The 9,991-nt window shown below is 43.4% G+C and overlaps 1 protein-coding gene across 1 annotated transcript in view; it reads left to right on the forward strand.

The window, feature by feature from the left end:
* The window catches only part of LOC124015685 (protein kinase C alpha type-like), a 221,383-nt gene extending 216,560 nt beyond the window's left edge, over positions 1-4,823 (forward strand). Inside the window, exon 17 of the mRNA XM_046331087.1 lies at positions 836-4,823. Within this exon, the coding sequence (XP_046187043.1) occupies positions 836-1,006 (171 nt within the window). The 3' untranslated portion in view covers positions 1,007-4,823. The remainder of the gene's footprint in view (positions 1-835) is intronic.
* The last annotated feature ends 5,168 nt before the right edge of the window (positions 4,824-9,991 follow it).

A 9,991-nucleotide genomic window follows, 5' to 3' on the forward strand; every position in this document is an offset into this window, starting at 1 on the left:
ATTTTACATTTACATTTGAGTCATTTAGCAGACTCTCTTACCCAGCACAACTAACAGTAATGAGTGCATACATTTTCATATTGGTCCCCTGTGGGAATCGAACCCTACTGCACCAACGGAGTCGCACTTAATCAAGTGTGTCAATAATTACAGACCCCGCTGTACATCCAAACAACACGAGGAGCTCGATCAAAACAGGTTCCTAGGTCAGAAGTGGCTAAGGCGTGTTTGACTGTAGAGGTCCTGACATCTCCCTCAATTCCCTCTGCGACTCTGTCCAAAGGCTTGTTTGTGCAGTACTGGTTAGTGTTTCACAGCTGCGCGCCAATGTTACTTTTTAAACCATTGGATTCAATTGCATTAAAAACATTACAATCCAGGTGACTGGGGTTTCCTCCCAAATGGCAACCTACACCCTCTATAGTGCACTACTTTAGGGCCATAGGGCTCTAAAGGGTTGAAAGAAAGAGAATGGGGTGTAATTTGGGACTCGGGCTGGGATGTAGAGCATGTCATGTGATGTTAGCATGGAAACAGGAGGGGGAGAATAGGGGTAGAAATAGCGGTATCAGGTGCAAAATGTTCTCCCCCCCCCCCCCCCCGTTCTCTCGTTTAGCAGACCAGGCGATGGAGGTGGAGGGATATATAATGAAGCCCAGTTTCACATTTGCACATGTACAGTATTTCTTACCTTTGTGTGTTCCGTATGCTACAGTTGCAGCCACCTACGCCTCCCATTTTAAAACCTCTCTTTCTACCCCTCTCTCTTTCTATCCCTCTCTCTTTCTACCCCTCTCTCTTTCTACCCCTCTCTCTTTCTATCCCTCTCTCGCAGTGCGGCAAAGGGGCGGAGAACTTCGACAAGTTCTTCACGCGCACCCAGCCCCAGCTCACGCCCCCCGACCAGCTGGTCATCGCCAACATCGACCAAGCCGACTTCTCAGGCTTCTCCTTCATCAACCCCCAGTTTGTGCACCCCTCCCTGGTCTCCCTGCACACCGTATGAGGGGGAGGGGGCCACGGACCCCCTTCCTACCTCTGCTCCCTATCTAGCACTAACCCTCCACCAACTGCAGCCTCTTCAAGCCAAACTCCCAATCACCAAAACTGGTCCAACTCCACAACAACACAGACCCTGATATCAACCGCCATTTTGAGTTCCTCTATCAATGTATTAATGATGTGTCCTCTAGGAATGGGACTTGGGGCTCTGAGTGAGAGGAGTTGGTGAGTGGAAGTGCTGTGTGTTAATGGTGAGGGGGAGGGTGAAGGTTTGAGGAAGGAGATGTATGTAGGGTTGATATACTTTCCCACCCACCTGTTGTGTTTGTTTTCGGATGGGCAATTGTTTGAAATGAATCATGATAGATATTGAAATGAATCATGAAAAATATTGAGATGACTGACCTGTTGTTTTGAATGTGTGGGGACAAAACCCATGAAACTATGCCAGTTTTTTTTTCTGATTCTAGAGCGAAGGGTTAACTTCTTGTTAAACCCTGTACTGGCTATACTAGTCTCCATTGAAACCCAAGGCAACTACAAACATAATCTCTTGTTTTGAGCTATTGGGTCAGAGCCAAATATGAGGTCAGTACAGGGAGACTATGTTTACAGTTTTACCTTATGTTGATTTCAGTATTTGTCATTACAGGTGCCCCTATGTTTCAATATACATCAAATAATACACACCCAGTACGAATATCATGACACACTAACAATAACACACACATACAGATGTAGGATCTTAATTTGATCACCCCATTGCAGGAAAAATTCCTGCATTGCAAATTAAAATGTGTAATGTGTTTGAGGTTTAAAAAGGCTTCTGAAGTTTAATTTCCACTTAGACATTTCAGACTTGATTTTTTTTCCCTTACGAAAAATGTATCAACCCCTAAAAAATAAAAAATAAAAAAGGCTATCAATTATAATCCACATAATAACTCACATTTCCTGTAGCCGCACGGATTATTTTCCTGCTGTAGCAAACTGGCTCAAATTAAGACCATACATCTCTACACACACATTACATTAACACAGGGATATCTTGAACCTTGAACTCCAGGTTGTATGGTTATCTTGTCATTAGGTTTACAACTGTGAGTGGACATTGAGACAGAACGCAGTAGAAGTTGTGGTTGGAGGAAGTAGGCAGTGCAACAGTCCCATCTTCTTTCAACACCTACACAAGAATCACAGGTTAAGAGGTATAAAGGTGGTCGTTCCAAAAGCAAATGGTGATCAGGTAGCACTACTTTGTGACAGCCTTTTTTTACTATCCTCCTGTCCCGACTTTGTCACTCTGCCCACTTATCAAAAAGGCCCTCAATGGCCATGATTCTCTTTAACCTGAAGAAGTCCTTCAATGTTAAGTTCCCAAGGGAAATTTATTGAGGATTTAGGAAGTAAATTACCTAAAACTCTTTTTTTTTTTTTGAGCGAGAGAGAGAGAGCGAGAGGTAGCGACTAAATTTAAATTGATGTCGAGTTATTGTTTGCTTACTCAATGAACCGTGCAATATTATATTGCATGCTTATACCCTTATACATGGCTATAACGCCATTCTAACCATGTCGACTAGAGTATCACGTTATTAAAACGATTAGTTCCCTTTTCTGCTTTTATGTGATGTCATGCACCCCCCTCCCCCCAATTAGTTCTAATTAATATTTTAGTGTAACACATACCAGTGTATTAACTCTTTTGTAAATATTAATGAGCTATTTAAAAAACAAAAAGTATAGTATCTCGCAGATTTTATACCAACAACTGAATGTGATTTTATTATGTTAGATAGGTTAACATATTTCTATGTAAAAAAATAAAGCACCCCAAAATATTATCTTTGTAACAATTAGGTGACAAAGTCTTTTAATCGAGTCGGTCGGGATTAGCAAACCGAGAGAAACATCTGGACGACTTTTGCCGCAATTATCAAACGTTTTCCGTTTGCTCTCGTCTCCATCGCACATATCCGATGTCCTTGAATGCGATCGCTGACTGAGTTGACTGAATGTATGCCTGGCTCTTGTATCTGCATGTTGTTGGTGAGGATTTAACAATAAGTTGAACAAAATGATATAAATGCTGCATGATACTCAGTACCAGTAACCAGGCCCGTGGTTGGATAGCAAGGAGTCTCTGCCCAAACACCAGATCCAAGATCAGCTGAACCTACCCTAATCCTAGCCATTCACAATTAGGAGGCTATGGTCAAATCTGACTACAGATATGTGTTTAGGGGAACTCCTAAACACGTCTCTGTACTAGACCAGATGGGACAACTTGCTCTCTAGTGTCTCAATGAAGGGATTTTGTTTCTTCTTATCGTTAGTATTGTTTGTTCGTATAAAAAAAAAATACAATTTACATTATTTGTATTGTCGTCGTTTTTTTGTTTGGTTATAGATTCTGCTCAAGTGATACAGGAATGTTTTGCGGAATTATCATCATAGCAATTCATATCTTAACATCCAAATGTTGCTAGATTTATACAATTCCCTCGACTTTTGCTCCTATAAACCTTTTCCTAACCTCGTAACTGTGCCAAACATGAAACAGCCAGAACCCGACAATAGCAGCGTTGCACTAGCTCTAGTCATACCAATGACCGTCAATACCGAAATCTTATCAATACCGATGTGTTGTCAATACACATGTTTTTTTCAATGCCGATGACTCGTCAATACAGATGTCTCTCCCTGGTAGACTCTTAGTGGTTAGTCCAAGAGAGCGTGCCAACACCACATTTCACAACGTCTTTCCGACCCATGTGCTTCTCGCTAAAAATATGTAGCTAAGGAATTGCTCATTCAAATAATGTCGAAATGGTTCTGATGCCAGACAATCCGGCAGTCGTTTCTTGTAGGTATTGTTTTTTTATGTCATGTTAGCAGCCTACACCTCTGTGGGAGTTTACCTTTATGCTTTATAGCCGGACAGCAGTATGACCCTTCGGCAATACCATGCCTGCTTACCCCTTACCTTAACTCCCTGTGCCTATCAATCAGTGTGTGTGTTTACATGTGCGTGTGAGAGAGGGAAGGAAGGAAACCATAAATGAGTGGCTGTTGAGTGAATAAATGAGTGAGTGTGTGGATGAGTGATTAATTGATTGGTGAACAACCCCGTTCCTCATCCTATTGGCCTGTTAACCCCCCCCCCCCCCCCCCTGTCTGGGTAGCTCATCTCCTCTGTCCATCCTTCCATTCCTCCCCCCTTCCTCAGTGCCTGGACAATCGATCCATTCCCTTGCTGACAAAGCCCTCATCCCTTCTCCTTCAAGATCCAATCAGTTCATGGAAGCAGTTTCGTCCGAGAAACTCGCCTCTACAGGCTGACACCTACCTGCCCTTCTTGCCCCTTCCAATCCTCCCAAAACGTACTGGGGAAAGAATTGGCCAAATGTGTTCTTTTTCACCTTCGTTTACATCCTGCTATATATTTTCCTTTGCCTTAGCTCCTACGCGCTGTGTCCCAAATGGCACCCTATTCCCTATATATTGCACTACTTTTGTCCATAGGCCCTGGTCAAAAGTAGGGTACTATATAGGGAATAGGATGCCATCTGAGAAACAGCCAACCTCTTCCCCCATTCTCGGTTGATTCATGTCCAAACCAAGCGCTTCTTCTGTCCCTGTACATAATGATTTAGATATCTACATAGACTTGTAAAAGAAAGAATATATTGTATTTTGCAAATGGTTTATGTTCATTCTCCCCAAAAACCCTTTGAAAGCGAGTCTGAGCTACTTACCTTGTAATCAATAGTGTAATTTGTACCTACTGTATGATAATGCAAATAAAAAATTCAAAAATGGCTATTCGGAAGCTGTCTTTTTTACTTAAACATGAAGTCAACTCATCAAAATGCACCATTATAAAAAGCCATTCCTGGCAATGACCTGACTCTATTTAAAGGTATTGTGTAACACTTTGCGGTCCATAATAAACCATTTATAAGGCATTTACAAAAAGTTTGCTCGCCATTTACTAATCATTACTCCCACATTGAAATTACACTGGTCACTCCAAACATTTTGAAAGCATTTCTAAAGAACAAATGGCGCTCACTTTACATTGCAAAAACAGTACTAATGATTCATATGGTGAACACACCATTTATAAATGCCTTATAAATAGTTTATTACAGACTCTTAAAATAAGGTGACATTGCTGTCAACTCACATTCATCAAGTGTTCTGATTGCACTCAAAATGGGACTGGTTTTTCTAGTCTGATTTTAAGAGATGCCTCTCCTGCAGAGCCCCAATATCGCTGTCACAGTTTCCTCTCTACTGCTGACATGGACAGGAAGTTTGCAGTTGATATAAGCCATTGGGAAATCAGATTTGAGCAAATAAAGTATGAAGAAGGCACAGAAAATGGGGGTTTCAGATGTGAGGAGGAGAAGTCCGACGACCTTACCTGGTTCTATGGTTGTCAACGCATCTCTACTAACAGCAAGAGGACCGACCACAACCAGGAAACAACTCCCACTGACAGCAAGAGGACCGACCACAACCAGGAAACAACTCCCACTGACAGCAAGAGGACCGACCACAACCAGGAAACAACTTCCACTGACAGCAAGAGGACCGACCACAACCAGGAAACAACTTCCACTGACAGCAAGAGGACCGACCACAACCAGGAAACAACTTCCACTGACAGCAAGAGGACCGACCACAACCAGGAAACAACTTCCACTGACAGCAAGAGGACCGACCACAACCAGGAAACAACTTCCACTGACAACAAGAGGACCGACCACAACCAGGAAACAACTTCCACTGACAGCAAGAGGACCGACCACAACCAGGAAACAACTCCCACTGACAGCAAGAGGACCGACCACAACCAGGAAACAACTTCCACTGACAGCAAGAGGACCGACCACAACCAGGAAACAACTTCCACTGACAGCAAGAGGACCGACCACAACCAGGAAACAACTTCCACTGACAGCAAGAGGACCGACCACAACCAGGAAACAACTTCCACTGACAGCAAGAGGACCGACCACAACCAGGAAACAACTTCCACTGACAGCAAGAGGACCGACCACAACCAGGAAACAACTTCCACTGACAGCAAGAGGACCGACCACAACCAGGAAACAACTCCCACTGACAGCAAGAGGACCGACCACAACCAGGAAACAACTTCCACTGACAGCAAGAGGACCGACCACAACCAGGAAACAACTTCCACTGACGGCAAGAGGACCGACCACAACCAGGAAACAACTTCCACTGACAGTTGCTCCAGTTTTAAATGTTATATGGACACAAAGTCACAATGGCATTTCTCATACATGTCTGGTGAAAATGAAGCCTCCTGATTTTATGATCCCTTACGGGAATTAACACATGCGATGAAGATGTACGGCAGAGGTTTTACAGTACGTCCACAATCTCCTGAAGCTTCCGTAACAGACGTCCAAGTGTCTCTTGCCATTTGGAAAAGCGTGATGAACCGTAACCAAGGTTCAGTAAGCCTGACTTACCATCACATGTGAGGACCAGGGGTGAGTGCATACGGACATTAAAGTTTAACACGCGAAGCGAGGTGCTGAATTTTTCATTGTGGACGCTGCGGCACAATCAAAGTATTTTTGTCAGTCGCTGGCTTTCTCATTTACAAGCTCGCTGGCACAGGAAGGCCCCTGCACCTTTGGCAACCAGGTCAGAGAAACATAATACAAAAACTATACTAAGCTGTGGTAGGTAGGTATGTAATGACATTGCTCACTGTACTGTTTGTGTACTTAATACTTATAATTTCATATCTGTGTTTGTGTGAATGCATTTGTGGAAGAGATTGCGATAAGCATATTCTTGTACTGTGTACGCTACACTATATCATGTGCATCATGACAAATCAACTTTGATGTGGCACGGACAGACGTGAGTACTGTACACCAAACCTTATGCAGATGTGTTAGTAGGTTGATCATCAGCTCCATTGCCGGGTAGACTGAAGGACATGCTGGTGTTGATGGAGGACTATGGTGTAATGGTCAGATCTGTTAGAACTTATCAGAAACTGCAGCGTTGAGGCGGATCTACAGAGCGGATATCTACGGAACGTCTTACCAACCAACCAGGCTCCACGGTGCCTGAGGGGCCAATCAATGAGGTGGAAGGAGCTACATGCATTTCATGTCATTTCAATTCGGTCAATTCAAGGGATGAAATTCAAATATTGTGAACAAGCCGATATACAGTGCATTCGGAAAGTATTCAGACCCCTTGTCCTTTTCCAAATTCTGTTACATTACAGACTTATTCTAAAATGGATTCCTCACCAATCTACACACAATAGCCCATAATGACGAAGCAAAAACTGTTTTTTCTAAATGTTTGCAAATGTACCCCCCCCCCCAAAAAAAACAAACTGATATCACGTTTACATGTGTTCAAACCCTTTACTCTCCACAGCATGATGCTGCCACCGCCATGCTTCACCAAAGGGATGGTGCCAGGTTTCCCCCAGACGTGACGCTTGGCATTCAGGCCAAATAGTTAAATCCTGGTATCATCAGACCAGATAATCTTGAGTCCTTTAAGTGCCTTTTGGCAAACTCCAAGCGGGCTGTCATGTGCCTTTTACTGAAGAGTGGCTTTCTTCTGGCCACTCTTACATAAAGGCATGATTGATGGTCCCTCTGACAGAGATGGTTGTCCTTCTGGGAGGTTCTACCATCTCCACAGAGGAACTCTGGAGCTCTGTCAGAGTGAACATCGGGTTCTTGGTCACCTCCCTGACCAAGGCCCTTCTCCCCCAATTGCTCAGTTTGGACGGTGGTTCCAAGCGTCGTCCATTTAAGAATGATGGAGGCCACTGTGTTCTTGGGGACCTTCAATGCTGCAGTTTTTTTTGGTACCCTTCCCCAGATCTGTGCCTCCACACAATCCTGTCTCGGAGCTCTATGGATAATTCCTTTGACCTCATGGCTTGGTTTTTGCTCTGACATACACTGTCAACTGTGGGACCTTATATAGACAGGTGTGGGCTTTTCCAAATCATGTCAAAATCATTTACCACCGGTGGACTCCAATCAACTTGTAGAAACATCTCAAGGATGATCAAAGGAAACAGGATGCACCTGAGCTCAATTTCAAATCTCATAGCAAAGGGTCTGAATACTCATGCAAACATTTCTCAAAACCTGTTTTTGCTTTGTCATTATGGGGTATTGTGTGTAGATTGAGGGGGGATATTTAATCAATTTTAGAATAATGCTGTAACATGAAATGTGGAAAAGGGGAAGGGGTCTGAATACTTTCTAAATGCACTGCACTATACAACACAAGGCTTTACAATGACTTCACCTGAATGAGCAAAAAAAGCCCACTGATAGTCCCATGGAAACATACAGATCTCATTCTCTCTCTCCCTCAAGAGGCCAAAGGCTGTTACACAGAAATGGTACAAACATACATCAAGCTCTTCGATGTTTATACGTTTCGAAATAAAAAGCAACACAAACAAATGACATCTTAGCACTCTGTCGTGGGCGCGTGGGTGGGGTGGGGTGGTGTGGGGTGGGGTGGGGTGGGGTGGGTGGTGTGGGGGTGGGGTGGGGTGGTGTGGGGTGGGGTGGTGTGGGGTGGGGTGGGGTGGGGTGGTGGGCAGGAGAGGAGCTGCCATTAGATCTGTTGAATCTCTCCCCCTTAACAGCAATTAACCCTCTTCAATAAGAGAGCATTTGCTGTCAGCCTGGTATAATTGAATTACTATAAGGCTGGTGATGAAGAGCCATGGGATCCCTCGCTGCCGTATTAAGCCGCCATGGGCCCCGTCCCAAATGGCACACCTATTCAGTACACTACTTTTTGACCAGGGCTCGTAGGGCTCTCGTCAAAAGTAGTCCGCTATGTAGGGAAAAGAGTACCATTTGGAACGCAGACCATATCATTGTGTCAACGGCTTCCCTGAATCTGAATCTAATGAACTGTCTGCTCTGCTCTACCAGTAACCATTAGGGATGTCTGCTCAACGTCTGAGCTGCTATAGCCTGCAGCTCTTAAAGTCTGTTCATTGCTCTAGTGGGAGTATTGGAAGCTCTGTGAAATCAATGGGTACTGTATGTTCAGGGAACTTGTTAAAAGGTCTCTCTCAAATCCAAATTCATTTATTGGCATGAGAAACAAACCATCAATGTATTCAATATACTTCATATTGTAATAAAATAGAATAGTAAAAACGAAATAATATAAATAAAACTAGACTGATAACAGTGGATAGTAATAGAAAGTATAATCAATAATTGGTTAAACATGAAAAATAACAAGCAACTATTATTACTAAAATGAATGCTGCCACTGTTATTTACACTAATACCACAACTATCCCTACTATTACCAATCTCTCTCTCTCTGTCTCACTCACACACACAACCCCTGTTTCATTTTACCAGAGTGTAGTGACAGCCACTCCTCTTCCCCAGAGTGTGTAATCTCATTTAGTGAGCCACTGGTTTGAGAACCAGGCCCAAAACCCTTCTAATTCTCTATTTATCCAATTATGAACACAACAACCTTGACCTTCTCTCTCCTTCACACATGCAGTGTGCATCCCAAACAACACCCTATTCCCTATATAGTCCACTACTTTTGACCAGGGCCCTAGTGCACTGTACAGGGAATTGGGTGATGCTGGGTGCTTCATATTTAATGTCCAGCTACGATGGGGATGAATCATAGTGGTTCCGTAATGTCCATAATGGGGGTAAAGGGAGCAGTGGGTTTTGAGAGATGGCTGTTGCTGAGTTATAGAATTAGAATTCCATTCAAGTCTATTTATATGGTTGTTGCTAACTCGGCAATTTGTTACTTCAAAAACGTTAATAGAGGTCCTCATAATCCATTAGGACACATTTTTTATCAGCGACATTTTATAGCAGCCTCTGGGGCAAATTCTGTCGCTGTCCATGGCGCTGGAAATGTTGCCAAAGCTACGCTTTTGACGGGGAAACCTCGA

Source organism: Oncorhynchus gorbuscha, linkage group LG26, assembly GCF_021184085.1.
Source record: "Oncorhynchus gorbuscha isolate QuinsamMale2020 ecotype Even-year linkage group LG26, OgorEven_v1.0, whole genome shotgun sequence".
Classification (NCBI taxonomy): Eukaryota; Metazoa; Chordata; class Actinopteri; order Salmoniformes; family Salmonidae; genus Oncorhynchus; species Oncorhynchus gorbuscha.